At 41.5% G+C, this 20,135-nt stretch overlaps 1 protein-coding gene across 15 annotated transcripts in view; it reads left to right on the top strand.

Annotated features, from left to right (window-relative positions):
- Positions 1–20,135, top strand: part of LOC120455760 (potassium voltage-gated channel protein Shaker) — a 103,858-nt gene that overhangs the window by 73,350 nt on the left and 10,373 nt on the right. For 11 of the 15 annotated variants that reach the window (XM_039642203.2, XM_039642204.1, XM_039642208.1 and 8 more), the window contains 7 exons: positions 15,718–15,841; positions 15,912–16,080; positions 16,291–16,387; positions 17,465–17,660; positions 17,760–17,881; positions 18,322–18,475; positions 18,973–19,144. In XM_039642203.2, the coding sequence (XP_039498137.1) occupies positions 15,718–15,841; positions 15,912–16,080; positions 16,291–16,387; positions 17,465–17,660; positions 17,760–17,881; positions 18,322–18,475; positions 18,973–19,144 (1,034 nt within the window). Of the gene's footprint in view, positions 1–1,314; positions 2,172–2,928; positions 3,892–15,717; positions 15,842–15,911; positions 16,081–16,290; positions 16,388–17,464; positions 17,661–17,759; positions 17,882–18,321; positions 18,482–18,972; positions 19,145–20,135 lie in introns of those variants that run through there. The other 4 variants (XM_039642213.2, XM_039642212.1, XM_039642210.2 and 1 more) reach the window with 3 other exon arrangements.

Genomic DNA, 20,135 nt, shown 5'->3' with positions numbered 1-20,135 from the left:
TGCGGAATTCAGCCTTGCTACTCTCTGTCAAGGATACGCGGACGTCAGGCCAGCCCACTGACGTCACACGGGGGCGGTGAACTGCGCCGATTGCAATCGATGCGGATGACATGACCCAACGACCCATTAACCCACCAACCCACCAACCCGCCAACCCGAAGAGTTGCCAAAGTCAGCTTTTTCGATTCAATCACCTGCGTATGGGATCTTCGCGTTTTCAAGTGCGCGCCCAGCATCCGCAGTGGGAGCTTTTGGTGGCGCCCTCTGTGTGCCGAGCTTTTGGCTGGAAAGTGGAATAACCGCAGACGCACAGCTTCCGGCTTCCAGGCGAAAAGCTCACTCCGTTGACAGCTGGCTAAGTGACAGTTGACCATGTTCCGTTTCCGCTGCATTCCGCCAGCAATTAATGTGTGTTTTTAGCTAAACAAATAAATAAACCACATTAAAAACGGATGTACCATAAAGTAACCTGTTGGAAAGTTTTATTCGGATATTCATCATATAAACGATTCAATTTAATACACCAAAAATTAATAAAACTAATAAAGTTTTGGTTTTCTACAGCATAAAACCTTAGTTTTATACTATTCACTGAATAGCTAAATAACACATCAAAATATCAAATAAACAGTCACCTGAGTAGTTATTTTAGTTGATATAAATCAACAGGTTTAAATAGATTCAATAATTAGTTGTAGGCCGCAAACCTATTTTAAATTCTTTTCATATAAATAATAAGCCTATTACACCCTATTCCCAATAAATCTGATATTCAAAAAACCAAATTAAATTATCTGTCAAAAATAAAATATGTTTGACAACTGACACTATGAAATCTACAAATAAAATTTAAAGATAAAGGTAATGAAAAACCACAATATGAATTATTCGAAATAATGATATTTAAAATATAACAGACATAGCACAACTAAGCCCACTTTGATTTTGACAGCTGTCAGCGGGTGGACCGCTAGTCCTTCTGCCCGTGAGCTTTATTCATTGAGAATCTTAAGCGAAGCTCAAGCTCGCTCCTCGGCATGATTCCCAGCCTGGAAGCTGGAAGGCCCAGCTGACAGCTTCCAGCCTCCAGCGGCGGAGCAGCTGTCCCATCCGTGGGCGCAAACGGAGGCGTGTTGGGCGAATGGTTGGGTGGCTGGGCGGTTGGGCGGTTGGGCGGTTGGGAGGACCTCCGGTCAGGGGAACGCCCGAGAATGGAACGCCAGAGGAACAGCGGGCAGCGGAACCGCGGGGAAACGAGCGGACCGAGTGGAACGCCGAGTGACTGGCCCAGTACACTCTGCCGAGAGTCAGTCTTTGGCAGTCAGCAGCCGACGGCAGATGCCGACGAGGATGCAGAATAACCGATATCTGAATGCGAATGCGAATCCGAATCGAAATCGAAACCATAACCGAATCCCGAGCCAAAATCGAAACTGAAACTGAAACTACAACTGGGCAAAGTGCGCGGAAGTGTGTGTGTGTTCCATTGCCGCCGATTCGTGGCGTTCCAGTGGCAGTGCATCAACAAGGGGGCGGGCGCCGCGAAAGGGGGCGGGGCAGGACACAAAGCCAAAGACGAACTAGAAACGGCCGCGGGCAACAAAAATAAATTCGAATAAAAGGAGAGCCGTGAAAAAGCCCAGAAAGAACTTACAAACGTGTAAAAATCTACTTGATAGCAAATAAATTGCATTTTTTTTTACACTTTTTTTTAAGATAACAACATTTTTTTTCTACTGTGTGTGAGTAAAAGACCAATCGCATGGAAGATGGAAAAAAAGTGCGGCAAATGGAAAGATTAAGACCGAGGGATAAAGATACATAAATCTATGGGATTGCGTACGTGTGCTTAACCTTGACATATCAAACAAAACAACAAAATTAGACCAGAGTGTAAAAACAAAATAAAAAATTAAATCTATTGTGTCTGCAGTGCGGACTCTGCGATTTTTAGCATCGCTGAAATTCCGCTGACATGCCATTCAATTCGACAGCAAATCGAACAAGCGAAAGAACACACAATTTTAGCTAGCAAAAATAACGATAGAAATATATAAATAAATACATATATAAATAAAATGCAAGCAAGAAAATGCAAATGAAACCAATAAGCACTTAAAAACCATCATTAAACAAGTGGCCGCCAAAGAGAAAGTAGTGCAAGAAGAAAGGTGAAAGGCGGTGGGTGGGGTGGTGTGTACAAATAACATATTGCTAAGCAGAAGAAAGAATCACAGAGAGAAGGAGCGAAGGAGGGAGAGAGACAGAGAGAGAGAGAGAGAGAAAGAGAAAAAGAGGGCTCAATTGTTGTTGTTGTTGTTTGTAGCCTACCTGAACAGCAACAACAACAGCGAGCATCAGCAGCAATTCCGCTGTAAGCAATATTTTTGAGGTATATCCTTCTTAAGGACGTTCCAAAGGCAATTTGCTGCTGCTGATGCTGCTGCTGCAGTGTGTGTGTTTGAGTGTGTGACTGTGTGTGTTTGACCCTCTGCCTTTGCCCCAGCATTCCTCTCTTTTCGCTTTGTCTTCATCTTCACGTAAACACACACACACACATACTCACACAGAGAAATGCCCAAAGAAACTGAGGCAGAAAGGAGAAAATCAGGCGTATACGTAAATATCCTTAAAGCATTGGCATTTTTTTAGATATTTGCAATTATTATTATTACTATTATTATTTTATAATTTTATCTCAGCTACACAGGGCGTATGAGCTATTTTTTATTAAACCATGTTGCCAAACATGCCTTATTTAATAATACTTTTTAGGCTCTACATTACTTAATTTTTCTTGCTAGTTTGACTATCACGCAACATATTTAAAGCTTAAGCGCCTCCTAATAGAACTTATAAAATGTTAAATGCAAGTCAAGCTTTTTATTTTATTTGTATGATAATTAATTTTATGCAAATATTCGCATTTTATGCAAACAATAAAATCCGATTCGTAGAAGCTTAAACTCAGCATTGAACGAATATTTCCTCTTGCTGTTCGCATCACTCATACGCCGTGGTGTTTCAACGTGGAATGAGATTTTTCATTTAAAGAAGTAGGGACAGCAGCTATCCAATCATAAAGTCCCCTTGGAGTTGAATGTAATCTACGGCAAAGCTTCAAGAATTTCATTTAGACCAACGATTGAATTCTTCAAACTGTCCACGTGGCGTATGCGTTATATTCGTCATATTCACTGGAGACAACAGTGCGGATGATTTTTTTTTTTTTGTGCTGGCCAACGGGCTGTAAAAATTGCACACTAACCACAAATCTGCCCTAGATTGAGTCCTTAATTCATCCTTTATCCATGCGGCCTCTCACCTGGCTGCAATTTGCCCCAAACTTTTGGCAAGTGCTCAATTTTTGTGGCACACAGATGCTGGATGCTAAATGCTCTGGATGCCGCCAATGTTGACCTTTCGAGGCTGCCAAAACGCCAAAACGCTCACACAGACAGTCGAAATTGATGGATGAGCCAGATGGTGGGTCCCTATTTTGATTTCGCTTTTGGTTTACACCGAGATTGGCAACGTGCGAACTTCAAACTGTTGCCAAAAATACAACACACACACAGCTCACGAAAGTACACGGATAGCTAATCAAAATTGATTAAAACACATCGATGACAGCGAGTTTTGTGCAGTGAATGCCGGGGAAATGGAAAACACACTAAATGGGAAATGTGATTAGAGCGGAGGTGTGTGCGGTGAGGTGTCAACACAATGCAGGTAGAAGGTAGACCCATCAATCAATTAGCATAGGCAGGTGACGGCTGAACAATAAGGCACTTGAATACCTAAATAACTGGGCCTAAATCGGTAACGAAATTTGAAGTTTAAACAAAAATTCAACTTAGTTGTGGAAGTCGATTCAGCAATGGACGAGTCGTATGTATTTTATTTTAGTTTATTATGTTTATGTATTATGATCAGTTTTGTTATATTTTCTTTCTTGTTGTTAATTTTCGAATGAATTTGTTTAGACCAGATGCAAAAACAAACATACTGTCTTTCAAACTATTAACTTGTTCTAAAAAGCTTTATAGTTTTTCTTATGTTTTGGTTTAATTCAATTTAAAAATGACTTGCTTTATATTAAGTTTTTATTATTAATTTATTATATATTTGGTTTGGCATGTCATACGAAATATGTGTGCTACTAGGTCTGAAAGTTGAACTACCGAGGGTATTGGTGCTTGTGCAACTTTTTCCATAATGTCTTCAGTCCTCAAAAGTTCAGTTTAGTTTGGCCAACTAGGGAAAAGTAAAGTAAAGTGAAGTGAAGTGAAGTTAACTGGAGTTGCGTTGAGTTCAGTTTCACAAAATGCGTGACAAGACAAAGGCAACAACAGAGGCGTGAGTTGATGTCTCTTTCTGGCCAGCTCTCCCCGTCCCCATCTCTCTCTCTCTCTCTCTCTCTCTCGCTCACTCTCTTGCCCCCTTTCTCGCGCTCTACCTTTCCTTACGTTTATTTTTTTGTTTCTGTGGGAGGGGGTTAAGTATTTACTGCGCACACCGAAAAAATAGAAAAGCCAAAGGAAACGAAAATCGTGAGAGATGCGAAGAGATGAAAGAGGGCAGGCAATGGGGACCCGGTTCACTTTTTCCCGGCCTAGCAAAATTCCCGGCCCCAAAGGACCCTCGCACACACACACACACACACACACACACACTGGTATATCTATGTATATACGGCAAACACGCAGACGCAATAGCAAAGAAAAAAAAATAAAAACGGACAGCTGCTTAACACTTCTGAAAGAGGGAGAAAGAGAGAAGGAGATAGGTGTAGCAGAGCTGTCTGATAATAACGGCAAAGATAATGGAAAAGCGCACAATACGCTAGGCTGCGAAGCCAGCGAAGCAGCGGGCGAAGCAGGAAACGCCAATAAACGAGACAACACAGCGGACAAACGGCAAACGCAGCCAGGACACGCACTCTCTCTCCCCCCTCTCTCTCTCTCTCTATCTCTCTCTCGCTCGCTCTCTTGATTTGTGCGTGTGTATGGGTTGCATAAATCCGCCAACAAGTTTCCCATTGTGCAGGGCCTTAGAATTTCCCTTTTTGCCTCAACATCCTTCGCGCTCTCACTCTCTGTCCCCCGCCCTCCCTTTCTCTCTCCTTGCAATGTGACTCACGAGCTTTGCCCTCGTATTGGTGTTATTTTGTTATACACACACGCCACACGTGCGGATGTGTGTGTGTGTGTGAGTGTGTGCGCGCAAGAGAGCGTAAGTGTGTGTGCGTGTGTATGTGTGTGCGTCGGTGTCATTACATCGCCAGTTAAGCGCTTACACGCTTCAATTTCTCGCTTGCCACTTATGGCCCAACATTCGTCGCCTTTCGTCCTTTTCGCCTCGCTGTCCGTTTCGGTGCGTGCCATTTCCGCCGTTCCACGCGTTCCACAGCCACTCGTTTCACTCCGCTTCGCCGTTCCATTCCCACCTTGTGGCGGGCCACGTTTTTGCGCGCTCTTCCAGTTGTTTGTTCTGCTGGCCCTCGAACTGGAAACCAAGCGAAAGGCGAAAGGCGAAAAGCAAAGAGCGACTAGCGGGATAAGCCCGCTCCCTTTCCCTCATTTGCTTAAAAAAAAAGAAAATGCTGAAAAGAAAGCCTAGGGCAAATCAAAGAATAACTCTACTTTACTTTATTCCAAAAATATCATAAATATATATATATGTATATACATATGTGTGTGTAGACCCGTGCAAAAGTTGTTTTTCTTTTGTGTGTGTGTGTGAGTGTGAAGTAAGCTAAAATAAAACACCTCCGAAAATAAGTTAAGGCGTGGGCCATTTACATTCGAGGATATGTGTGTGTGTGTGCGTGCATGTACGGTTGTGTGTGTGTCTCGACTTCACCTGTTCTACCTCCCCCATCAATTCTGCTGCCCAATTTCTCTCTGCCGAACCGAAAGGTTCAAGGTTGTTGTTCTCAATCGAAAAGTCGCGCCAAAAACAACAAACAGCAGATTGCTCTCCATTCGCAATCAATTGCAATTATTCCAAACAAAAAAAAGGTAGAAAAGAGAAAACGGCTGAGAGTTGTGGGCTGAATGAAAACGCTTTAAATGCGGCCCATAAATAAATTGTGAAAAATCTGGGCTCCAAGAAAAATCAATAGGTAAAGGACATCTTGCAGGCCATTTGCTGCCAGCCTATTTTTACCCAATAAATTCAAAACAAACTAAAACTTGTATGAGTGCTTTCTAAAAGCGGAAATTGCCATTTTCACTTGCTGTTTCCGGTTCAAATGAAACGATTTCGTGCATGCGTGTGTGTGTGTGTGTGTGTGCTTCCATCGTTTTTTTTTTTTTTTTGGTTGGAAAAATAAATGGTGAAACAAAAAGCTAACATAAATAAATAAATATCCAACTGCAGCTAAAAATATATGTGACAAATAACGCCGAAAGCAATGTCAACAACAAAGTGGAAAGTGCATTGCCTAATTGCCAGTGAAAAAACAATTCTAAAAGCCAAGCAAAACAAGCAACTTTAATACAAATAATACAAATACGTATATATACACATTAATTGAACAACAAAATCCCAGAATCGTCTTCAACTAACCCGAATTGAAAGCAAAACAAAAAACCCAAAGGACTTCCAAGCCATTGCCAAATGCTAGCCGCAATAGGAGCCAAGGCAATCTTAATGGCCAGAAGCAGCTGCACGGAGGTGCCGAAAGCCAAGGAGCTCGCCAAATAACAGAAGGTGCTCCGGACTAGAAGCATCAGAAGAAGCGGCGGTAGCAGCACCAGCAGCAGCACCACCACCCCCATCACTACCACCAGCATCGCAAGTGGATTACCGTAAAGTGGAGCAGCCGCAGGACGAGGTCGAGGGCGCGGCCAGGATACGCCATCCGAGAAGCCTGAGCATTGGCGCAATTAGCGATTCGCACCACTTGCTCGTCCTCAACCATTTCCCGCATCGATTTCATCGAGCGATGGGGCCTCACACCGGTCCTGCGACCGCGCCAGGAGCAGCCGTTGAGCGGTGAAAACCTATCCAACGCCTCGCCCCCTCTTCTCTGCGATAGGTAAGGTCCTTGAACGATCTGCTTACCCAGATACCATAGCGTTTATCTTGGGCAAACAGTCGGAGAACTGCGATAAACTGCCTTCTTTGCTTGTACTTTAGATCTACGAACATGGTGGCAAACATGCTTATGGTCACTGGTTTAGATTTTACATTTTCTCCAACTAGATAAACTCAGTTTTTTTAAGGACAAATGTATCTTGTTGATTAAAAAGTGATCCGTCTTTTCGTTACGTATTTCCTTGAACTACCTCTGAAAAATTAGCATTTAATAAATAAAGAAATGCAGTACGATAACAATGCCATAAAAACTAGGAAAATAAAACCAAGGAATGCCAGTTAGCCCGAGAAGTTGAAATGTAGAAGAGACGCAATATGTCAACCGCTGGTCACGAAATTCATAGCATACCTTAGGGCGTGCATCCCTTTGCGATGATGATGAATGACAAATGATGAAGCGCCAGCCGCAGAAGAGTGAATGTAAATGTGAATGCAGATGGAGATGGAGATGCACAAACAGACAGAAACACAGACACCCATATGACACCCACATGCGGACATAACACTCACACACACTGCGGTGCGAGTGTGATGGGTGGGTCAATGCGGCGTATGCGCAATGTGACATTGACAGCTGCCCAAACGGCAAACACAAAAGTGGCACAGCATCAATATCATTAACATTCCAATGGCCCCAGACCGGAGCCCTCACCGCACACTCACCATCATTCATTCATTCAGTCATTCAGTCATTCCCCCGCTGCCTTTCCAGCCGATTGAGACATAACAATATCCTTTGATGATATCCTGTAATCGTCTCAGTGAATTGACATGAGCTTGACATCGATAACGATGTGCGGTGTCCTTGTGGCTCCCTTTCCTTTGAGCCTTTGCTCCACCGCTCCTTTAATTTTCCTTTGTGTGGCGAAAGCATTTTCCCCGCGCAGAAGTTCAAGAACAAATGAAGAGCGAATCCAATGCATCTGGCTAAATTGGTAAATTGATGCCCGACGCTGGCGAAAGCAATTCAAGACACTAAATCCGCTGACACCAAGTACTTTCTTGTATCCTCCTGCAGAGCGAAAAAAAGCTAATTCTAAATGTTGTATAAAATAAATCGTTTATTTTCTAGACAATTTTCATTTATATCACATATATGTATGCACAAGAGCATTTCAAGAGCATTTAGCGCCACATTGTGGCACACAATTTCTGATCTTTGAGTAAAAGCTCAAGAATTGACAAGATATACAAAATATTTTGGCCAGTGTCCTTTCACATCAGTCTGCTCCTTGCTGCTCTTGTTGTTGCTGATTGACGAGGCTTACACTTTCACTTTGCCTTTTACCCAAGCAAACAATTGCCGCACATTTCAACTTGCAACTTGACTTTTGCCCGCTGCTGGCTGCTTGCCGCTTGCTATTTGCTTTCATTGTTCTTGACTTTTGATCCCGACCGTTGTTGTTGTAGTTGTTGTAGTTGTTGTTTTGGTTGTTGGTGCTGCTGCTGTTGCTGCTTTTTTTGCAGGCAATAGTGTTGGTAGTAGTGGCAGTTGTAGTTGTTGCTGGCAGCGACAAGGCGACAAGCGCCGTCAACGTCAGCAGCAAACAACGAACAACAAAGCAGTAAAGCCACCGAACAATGGACACCGAACACAGCCAACAATGAGGGAGGTGTGTGTGCGTGTGTGTGTGCTTGGGTGTGCTATAAAGACCTTCCCCCCTCTCTCTCAATACCCCCAGTCCCAGCATGGACACACATGCATGTCTCGCCATTTTCGCTTTATGTCGCTTTCACTCGCTTGACTTTCGCCAAACGAAAAACCGAAAAACCGAAAAACCCCACCTCAGTTTTAGATTGTGCGGTGCATTAAAATTAAAACCACACAATGGATTGGGGGGGGGAGGTGTTTGATTTGTATTAAACGGTTTTAAGGACTTGACAAATTGAATGGGGATTACTTTTGATTGTGGCCAAGACGATTGGAAGCTATCTCGAATTGCAGGGCTGCTCGAAAAGGGAGAAAAGCTTGTGGGTTAACTACTCCTCTTTTATTCTGCGAAGCCTTTGACCCTTGGGTATTTTACTGATTTGTTGAGCTAAATGAAATTCGAAACATTTTACTCACTTGGAGTCCATAAGAGTCCTCATGCTCTTCCTTATAAGATTAAAATGGATGGAATATGAATTGGTAGCCACTCATTTAATATCTAACTTAAAACGTATAAATATGAATATGGATGTTTGCCATTTAAAAACCTTAAAATATCGATTAATGAATATTCCGCAGGACCCTTTGATTGTCTTATGCCCACTGAAGGACCATGAACTGATTGCACTTCTGAGAGCCTCGGCTGAGGGTCCTCGATCTCCTGCTATCTTTCCGTAGTCAAGTGTCCATTCTGCAGGTCCTTTTCCACCCGCTTTTCACCCCTTTCACCCCCTTTCATCCCACGCAATCACCCTCTGCGTCCACTCTGCTAACTCCTGCGCCTTTGACGCACTTGAGACATTTGAAAAGTTTCACCTTTGGAGAAGTTCGCTTCGCTTTTAAATTGCGCGCTTAACAAGTTCGTTTCCTGTCCTTTTTTATCCTGCCCCCCACCTGCCGCCCATTCCATTGTTACTTTTCTTTAAGCTAAGCCTGCCTTTTTCGAATAATAAACGACGAAAAGTTTCAAATAGCGGAACCTGTTTAAAATGCCTGACGTGCACACTTTTCCAGCATTTTTTTGCGCCACGCCAGGACCCTTTCTCCGTAATTTTCCCCAACGCCTTCTCCATTTTCAGCACACAGCCCCTTTCATTCATTCTTTTCTGGCCACACGTGCATTGGTAAATGCAAACAGCACCGAAAACAGAAAACAGTAGGCGACAGGCAACAAGCTTTCGCCCACTCCTCCTGCCACTCCCACTCTCACTCCCCCGCCCACTTTCTCCACCCACTCCGCTTGTTGTTGGTAGTTGTTGAGGAACGGCTTGCATGTCGGTGCACACGAGTAGAACCTGAGAATGGTTGCCAAAAATAAAAAAAAATAAAAACCCCCAAACGGAAACGGAAAATGAGAATGGAAATGAAAAACGAGAAAGCAAAGTGCCGCAGATATGTTTACAACTTCTACATACCCTCTATCTTACGATCTTGCAATGTTACCATCAAATATCTTTTGCTGATTTTCCCTTGCTTACTCGGCAAAGCTTTTAAGCTGAATGCAATTGCATTCTGTTGTGACTTTAAATAAAATGCTAATGTTATTTCACATATCATCCAAAAACTCCCAATTTCCACTGACATATACCCTATATGCTGAAAAGAGGTAAATCACGAATGGCATACCAACAGCCCACACAAATTGTGCACGCAACTGCCCAAGGTCACAAAAGGGCAGGCCAGTTGGTAGTCACTAGTGGGTTAGTCCGTCCGTCTATCCAACAGCCGTCCAGCTATCCGTCCGTGAATCTTTCAGCCAGGGATTTGCATAATTCAGCGCTGCGGCGGCCGTGATTCCCGATCCCCCGTCTGGCAATTGATGGCCCCGGATCCGGATCCGGCTGCAAATAAAAGTCCGGGTGCAGGTCCGCACGGCAGGTGTATTTCCAAGGCAAATTGGTGAAATGCAATGCAGTTCTGGACACAAAAAAAACAGGGGTAGTGTTTACACAGTGCACAACGATTTCAAAAATATGCAATTGATGAATATAGTGCAAAAATATGCATTACAACGAAATAATACGCTATAATACTACAATAATAATAATAGAAAAAGATATATCTTTATCATATGAAAATTCCGGGGTTTTTTTTAACTGATTTAAAAACTTGAATGCTGCATTTAAAGTTTCTGTATAACATACGATTGGCAATCTTGATAAAGATCCTTTTGCCATGTGCATTTTCATTTATTCATATTCAGGTTCAAAACTTTGTCAGTCGAATGCCGTTTGTGACGTCAACAGCGAATCGAGTTTCCCATTCGCATTCGCATTCACCTTGCACAGCCTGCGGCGCCTCTCGTTTGACGGCGTTGATTGAATCATGTTGACACGCTTCCCTCGTCCGATCCCCAACCCCCTCCCCCTCCACGTACGCCCATGTGCTGTGCCCCAGCGGGGGGCAGTGGCAAATCAGCTTTATCAATGCTATTTCCCATTGAGGAATCGACTCGGCCGTGGGCCGCACACAAAGTCGCGCCTGAACAATAGAAATATCTGGCTTTGTGTTTATAGCAAAACTTGCAGGATATGTCGGCGGGCATTCTATTATCCATAATAATGAAAGTGATCATACAAAAATTTCGCCATCTTAAAACAGTTCGTATAATATGGATATAGGTCGACTAATAGTTTCTCTAAAAAGTAGAGCCGTTCTCCGCGATTCTCAAGGTGTATACTTAAGTGGCGGAAATTTAATAAAATATTTAAATGTTTTTGTAAATCTTTAAATAGTGCGTTATAATATTTCTATATTTCTTCGTCTGATAATATTTCTAAGAGCGCCGTTCTCCGCGATTCTCAAGGTGTATACTTAAGTGGCGGAAATTTAATACAATATTTAAATGTTTTTGTAAATCTTAATATAGTGCGTTATAAGTGCATATACATAGGTCATCTGATAATATTTCTAAGAGCGCCGTTCTCTGCGATTCTCAAGGTGTATACTTAAGTGGCGGAAATTTAACGAAATAATCAACTGTTTTCGTAAATCTTAAAATAGTGCGTTACAAGTGGATATAAGTCGTCTGATACTTTTTCTATGACCGCCGTTCTCTGCGATTCTCAAGATGTATACTTAAGTGGCGGAAATTTAATAAAATATTTAAATGTTTTTGTAAATCTTAAAATAGTGCGTTATAAGTGCATATACATAGGTCGTCTGATAATATTTCTAAGAGCGCCGTTCTCCGCGATTCTCAAGGTGTATACTTAAGTGGCGGAAATTTAATAAAATATTTAAATGTTTTTGTAAATCTTAAAATAGTGCGTTATAAGTGCATATACATAGGTCGTCTAATAATATTTCTAAGAGCGCCGTTCTCCGCGATTCTCAAGGTGTATACTTAAGTGGCGGAAATTTAATAAAATATTTAAATGTTTTTGTAAATCTTTAAATAGTGCGTTATAATATTTCTATATTTCTTCGTCTGATAATATTTCTAAGAGCGCCGTTCTCCGCGATTCTCAAGGTGTATACTTAAGTGGCGGAAATTTAATACAATATTTAAATGTTTTTGTAAATCTTAATATAGTGCGTTATAAGTGCATATACATAGGTCGTCTGATATTTTTATTAGAGCGCCGTTCTCTGCGATTCTCAAGGTGTATACTTGTGGCGGAAATTTAACAAAATAATCAAATGTTTTCGTCATCTTAAATTATTGCGTTAGAAGTGGATATAGTTCGCTGATACTTTCTTTAGGAAGGAGAGCTGTTCTTGGTGGCGTTGTAGGTGGATTTAAGCGGAGGGTGTAAGTATGGCGGAATATAAAAAAATAAATTTTTAAATATTTCCATCGTTTTAATAAACTTCGAACTTATTCGTAGAGATATGTGGCTTTACAGTTTTGCTCTTCTTGGCGATTTTCAATGAGCGTACTTAAATAATGCAGAGTGTGTGATAAACCATTATCCCTATGTTCAAAGCAGATGATGGCCAAGCCTAATATATTCAGCTCATTTAATTTCCCCATTAGAGGCAAGGGCTCTGCCCTGCGCTTCTTAAGTGGCGAAAATAATCCGCAGATGCGGTCCCAATGCTTGATTAACTTGCAGATGCGCAGCTGGAATGTGCGGCATGCATAAGCAAATCCTCAATGAGGACCGACTGGGTGACTGGGTGCAAGTGCACTCCCCCAGTTCAAGGCTCATGCGGCGTGTGTGTGCGTGTGCATGCCTTAAATTTCCTTTCGCCATCGCATTAATTCATAAATTTCAGCATGCCGTTGTTGACGCTTCTAAAAATAGTCCACAAAAAAGGAGAACTGGAGGTTGGGTCTCGGTTGTCGGCTGTTGGTTCTCGTTTGTCGGTTGTCGGTTCTCGGGGTCTTGGGAGGTCTAAGGACTGAGGACTGAGGCTGACGTTGCCTTGACCGGACAAAGTGAAACTGGCATCAACACACAACCACACACTCTATGCACATGCCAGATACCCCACGATACTTACACATACATACCAGTGAGCGAAAAGGAGGGGGGAACCCATGATCCCCAGGACGAAATTCCACTTCGATTTTGCGACTTTGCATTGAACTTCAGCCAGCGCCGTTTTCGTTTCCGTTTTAGTGGCAGTTGCACTTGCAGTTGCAGTTGCAGCTTTTCGACTTATGCAATCCACCTGCAGCACGATGCGGAAGTGGGTGAGACTCGACTTCAATCGACTCGACTCGACTCGACTCTACTCGAATCAACTCGATGCACGTTGCGACTTGTGGATACATATGTATCTTGTAAATAGGTCGCTGCAGCAGAACACCGACTCATCGACAAAGGCGGCATCTAGAAAAGAGGCGACAATGACGTCACAGCCGCATCAGGCCGTGCCGCTGACCTATATACACGCCATCAAGTGCAACCGAGACGGAGACAAACTGAGAGTGGAATAGAGAGAGAGAGAGACAGAGACGGAGCGTAAACGTATGCATAAATTTCTCAACCGACATTTGCATATAGTAGATAAACAAGAAATTGGTTTCCATGTACCACACCATACATGGGTTCTCCATCCATGATTTAAATGGCATAAAGTCGGCTAAGAACAGAAGCCCAGCTAACCTGGGCCTAAATTGTTTGTTGACATTTCGTTTGAACCGGTCTTTCTCACCTTGCACTCTATTTTTTGCGGCTAGCAACAGCTGTTGACGTCACACCGAACAATATGCCAATTAAAGGTACATAAACTGTATATAATTAGCAGAGTTTAGAACACTTTAATCGACTACCAACGCCTACGATGTCAATTATTTATACGTCAGTTATGGGTGTACTGTGCCACTTTATAGCTTGCCAGCTTGCAGAATCAAAGTAACTGGGTGTAGTAAAGTCAAAAATTACACTTAAGTGGGTAAGTCATGCTGAATAATTGTTACGTTATTGTAAAGGTTTTTGAACGATGAAACAGAAAAATAATGTTGGGCCTTCCTCGGCGCTTCTCAATCGCCGCACTTAAGTGCTCGCATATCTAGTAGATACTATTTAAATAAAGTATTTTTTTAACTCAATTGTGTGATGGTATTTCATCCGCTGCGCTTCTCAAAAGTCCCACTCAAGTGGTGTAAAGTGGCTCAAGTTACAAACAAGTGTTGATCTGGTTCTCGGACACACAAATTACTTTATTTTATCGTGAACAAATATGCTATGAAGGGGAATTTATAATGCCATTACATTGTTGACCACATGTGTGACCATAAATATGAATAAGCGGCGACTGTGCCAAGATGGAGTTGCAACCGGAAAAGATTTATGCCGACAAACAATTTGTACGGGCAGGCGCGCGCCATTATTTCAGTCGAGTGGAGGGGATAACTGATGTGGGTGGTGGATAACGATGGGGATGAGGACAAGGCTATGGGTTTTTGAGGGTGGGCCAGTGCACTTACACGCTTAATTAAATGCCACGGCACGGCGCCAGAAAGCAGGCAACGGCAACGGCAACCTGCCATGCAACGCCAAAAAGTTGCCAGCAGCAACAATTGCAGCTGCAACAGCAGCAACAATTGCACATTGTCAGCAACATCAGCGATAAGGGCGGAAAATGTTGGGCATTCTGCCAGCAAATGGGTGGTTCGCTGGATGTGAGTGTGAGTGTGAGTGTGAGTGGTTCGATGATGATGATGATGGTGTTTCTGTGGTTGGGCCCCACTCGCTGGGTCGTTTTTATATGCGATTGTAATACAATTTCAATTACAAGTGTAAACATAAGTATATTGCCGGCGTGGGCGTGTTGTGTGCCCAGCACATGCATACAACTATATATCTATAAAAACTTGAAGTGCAATGAATTTAATTTGAACAAGGCCTAAGCCAAAAGGAAACAACGGTGTAAGAGTATCTGCTGGGTATCCACCCACTTGTTCTCGTATCTATAAAATGGGTTGGCAACGAAATTGCGAAATGCAATTTGAAATCGAGAAAGTGAGTCTGAAAATCCCCGTCTGCCGCCGGCCATGCAATATGCATGGCCATTGAATATTCAATGGCATAGCATCTGGAAATTGATTCCAGCCGATAAGTAATTAAAGACCAGGCCACTGGAGAGCTTAAAGATCGAAGGCATTGAATAATGGAGTCGCGGCTTTCAGTTAAAAAGAAAGTCAAATGTAAATTGAATGACTGTAGGCCAAGTAATGGCAAAGTAATTACTCTTGCCGTTATTTTAAGTAATCAAATCTGATATTTGATATATGTATAAAACGAAAAATGTGGGGTGTCTTCCTCCGCGCTTCTCAAGCTCCATACTTAAAGGATTCACATTTCCATTTCATTTAGTTAATTGGTGTTTAATTAAATGGGACCTTTTTCTGCGCTTCTCCAGTGCCCCACTGAAGGTAAAATAGGCCTTTCCCTCAAAGGTAGTATTACTTTAAATACTAAACACTTGTAAATACTTATAGATATGTCTTGTACACCTCGATTATAATCACATGCTTTAATTACTTCTATTATTTTCTCAATTCACAGGTCTTTGCCCAAATTGAGCAGTCAAGACGAAGAAGGGGGGGCTGGTCATGGCTTTGGTGGCGGACCGCAACACTTTGAACCCATTCCTCACGATCATGATTTCTGCGAAAGAGTCGTTATAAATGTGAGTAACCCAAACGAATTGTGGATACTCATAACTTAACCCACACTTCCTCCCCACCACTCCAATCCAGGTAAGCGGATTAAGGTTTGAGACACAACTACGTACGTTAAATCAATTCCCGGACACGCTGCTTGGGGATCCAGCTCGGAGATTACGGTACTTTGACCCGCTTAGAAATGAATATTTTTTTGACCGTAGTCGACCGAGCTTCGATGCGATTTTATACTATTATCAGAGTGGTAAGCATACAGTGCATTCAAATATTACCCCCCGCCCGAAAATCTAATGCAACTTTTGTGCAACCAATGGCTAATGTTTCTCTATTTCTCTCTCTATAAACCCTCGTCGTCGCCGAACAACAAACAATGAATACTTGACTTTATTCATACACCGCCACCAACTCACCACCACCCCACAAACAAATACACACCCATCACGTTCATCCACAGGTGGCCGACTACGGAGACCGGTCAATGTCCCTTTAGACGTATTTAGTGAAGAAATAAAATTTTATGAATTAGGTGATCAAGCAATTAATAAATTCAGGTAAGCCCACGTGTTGCCCACTAGAAATTCCACCACTACCCTACTAAAAAAAAAACAAAAAAAAATCAAAACAAATATCAAAACAAAACCCCAACCAAAAAGAAACTAACAAAATATAAGCAAAAAAACTAAAGCAAAACAAATATAAACAGGACAACAATTTGGTTCGGTTTATTTCTATATTGGTAGCACGGCAAATTTTTTATCGAATCAGCGTAATGAGGCATGCAACACGGCAAACAGACCGACACACGCACATACTCGTAAAACATAGACGTAGAATAGAATTAGACTTGGCTTGAATACAAACATACCAATTTTTACATGTTTTAACATTGCATTGGTTGGCAGGTCGGTTCAAAGGGAAAGCCTTTTTACAATGCAATAATGAATTGTCAAGAGAACACAGTATGCTAGTCGTATAGCTTTGGCTTAGTAGTCATTAAATAGAACACATATGATCATTGTAAAATTAAGTACCTTGTTGGCCGCTTTCCCTGAGAACTTAGGCATCTCCACCGATGGCAAGCTGCAAGCAAATTGTATAAAGCAACAAAAAAAAACCCAGATCTAGATGGACTGTTGGACTAGTTGGACCGAGATCGACTGCAATTGCGATTGCGAAAGTGAATGTTAATCACTTGACCACCAGCCTAAAATTTTGTTGATACGGCACGGGGGGCAGTGTGGCCGGACCCGTGAAGCGAAGCGGAAATGGAGAACGGAATGCCAGCCGAGGATGGGAGGACGATCCAGGATGCAGCAGGAAGAAGCCCACTTAATCTATTTCAACTCTTTGCTAATTGCCAATGCCATAAATGAGTCAACGCTTCTATTGCGGCTTTATTTCTTAATTTTTACTCAAGCTTAGCTTTCGATTTAAGCCCTTTGCCTGCTTCCGATTAGAGTTGCGAACCAATAAACAAAATCTGTGCCTAAAAGAAACCAAATATACTCAACGAACGCCACACTCAAAAACACACACACACCCTAACATCACTCTCACATCATTTATAGAAAAGTTAAATGTCTCGTTTAGTACTAACAATAAGTCGTAAATATGTTTTCTACTTGCAGAGAGGATGAAGGCTTTATTAAAGAGGAAGAAAGACCATTACCCGATAATGAGAAGCAGAGAAAGGTCTGGCTGCTCTTCGAGTATCCAGAGAGTTCGCAAGCCGCCAGAGTTGTAGCCATAATTAGTGTATTTGTTATATTGCTATCAATTGTTATATTTTGTCTAGAAACATTACCCGAATTTAAGCATTACAAGGTGCGTACGAATCAAGCCAAACCGCCGGATCTCCAAGGGATACAAATCCATATCTTTCTTTCCTTCTTTTCCCTTTGTTTCTTTCTGCCCTACTTTCAGGTGTTCAATACAACAACAAATGGCACAAAAATCGAGGAAGACGAGGTGCCTGACATCACAGATCCTTTCTTCCTTATAGAAACGTTATGTATTATTTGGTTTACATTTGAACTAACTGTCAGGTAGGCCAGCTCTCTTCCATAAAAAAGCAATTTATGCATACACCTAGTCATAAGCTAAGCGAACGAAAGAGAAATATTAGTTTGATCTTAAACTCGAATACAATATCTCTCTATCCATTTTTCTTGCAAAAAAAAAAACGCTATGTTTCTAATTGAGTACAAACATTGATTGATTTTCCGTTCTCTCCTCTGTTTTGCCTTTAATTTGTTTATATTTTACATACAAATATTATACTTATATTTCTCTGTCTGTTGCTTTGCTTTTCTTCGACACTCATGGTTTAATTCAACTGTTTCAATCTGAAATCTTCTTACTCTCTCTTACAAATCTCCCTCTCTCTCTTTCTCTCTCTTGCTCTCGGTTTCTCTATCGCGCTGTCTGTGTGAATCTTTAAACCAAACCAATCGCTGGTCGTTGTATCGATTTTGTGTGTGTTCAGGTTCCTCGCATGTCCGAACAAATTAAATTTCTGCAGGGATGTCATGAATGTTATCGACATAATCGCCATCATTCCGTACTTTATAACACTAGCGACTGTCGTTGCCGAAGAGGAGGATACGTTAAATCTTCCAAAAGCGCCAGTCAGTCCACAGGTATGAGATTTCTGTTTGCCCAATGCCAACTACACCAAAGATATCGATATTTATCACCCACACACGACCACACACACACACACATGCATATACAGTTGAACAGATTAAAGTAATAAATGTTGCCATCATCATTTATAAGTTGCCTGACATGATAAAAAAGGGGTTGCCTGCCCGCCCCGAAACCCAATAACAAACCAACAAGTACACACAACTTTCAGTCAAAATTTTTCATTTCTTGCCATGCTCAATTCATAACCAACCAACTTATCCCAAACTACCAGTTATATCGATAACAAGTGTTCATTGTTGTATATTACCGATACTTACACAAGCCAACATCCGCTTACTCATTTCTAAATACAAACATACGATCGACCTATGTAAATGAACATCCATCATGTTTATATATAAACGATAGACACCAGTACATACCAACACACATATATATATGCATAACACCTATTATATATATATATATATTTCGATAAAATTTTTAGGACAAGTCATCGAATCAGGCTATGTCCTTGGCAATATTACGAGTGATACGATTAGTTCGAGTATTTCGAATATTTAAGTTATCTAGGCATTCGAAGGGTTTACAAATATTAGGACGAACTCTGAAAGCCTCAATGCGGGAATTAGGTTTACTTATATTTTTCTTATTTATAGGTAAGTTCCATACAGTCAAAAAAAAAAAAAAAAAAACAACATTACCACATTTACTTATCGATTTACGAGTTTTATTCAAACAACATCAAAAACAGAAGAGAAAACAAAATACTGCAAAACGACTGCGACCATCCAGACAGACTTACTCTCGCTACCCTGCCCTCTCAAAAGATATTTTTCCATTTTTCTCTTTGTCCCAAAGTCCTGATACACGTACTTACAGTAACTTGATCTAAAACTACATATAACTACTGCGGAATCGTCCAACAATCGCGAATTAAAACAACCACAAAAGATACATATATATATCTATCTATGCTTACGTCTGCCTCAAGCCAGCACATTTATGTTACCGCTCATCATGAACCTCCAACCCTAAAGCCAAAAGAAAATTAAAAAAAAAAAAAAAGCGAAAAAAATGCATTGCGCCACAGACAACAACAGCCAAACAAGCCACAAATAAACCAAACAACAGATACAGAAAAGTGTTATGCTTTTTAAGAACTTATCATTTTCAATTTGATTTGCCTCACGAAACTCGGCGTAAGCCAAAAATGCCAGACCTAACACTAAGTTATACCGAAAATACGAGAGCCCCCAGTACTTGCTTATATCAAGTATCTATATCTAGATATAGTGTATCTGCAGACACCCCTTGCCCCGCCGTTCCAAACAAATAAACGAAACACCCATATGAATACCCGAAACGATAGAGATTAGACCTAAAACATCAAGCTAATCTAAAGTAAACTAAAGTAACGTAAACTAGTCATACTACCTATATAGTTACAACCATACACACACACACACACACATACCCAGAACTCTCACACACACGCTAAATAAATAAATAAAATAGTGGGAGGTCCTTAGAACGTGTATCCGTATTACCTAGGTGTATAACTTGTATAACTCACCCATTACGTATATCTTACTTAACTAGTGTCGTCTAATCCTAGCGATAAGTAGGTACGAACTATCAACCAATGGA

This window comes from Drosophila santomea, chromosome X (assembly GCF_016746245.2).
Source record: "Drosophila santomea strain STO CAGO 1482 chromosome X, Prin_Dsan_1.1, whole genome shotgun sequence".
In the NCBI taxonomy this organism is placed as follows: Eukaryota; Metazoa; Arthropoda; class Insecta; order Diptera; family Drosophilidae; genus Drosophila; species Drosophila santomea.
This window is presented reverse-complemented; position numbering and strand designations above follow the sequence as displayed.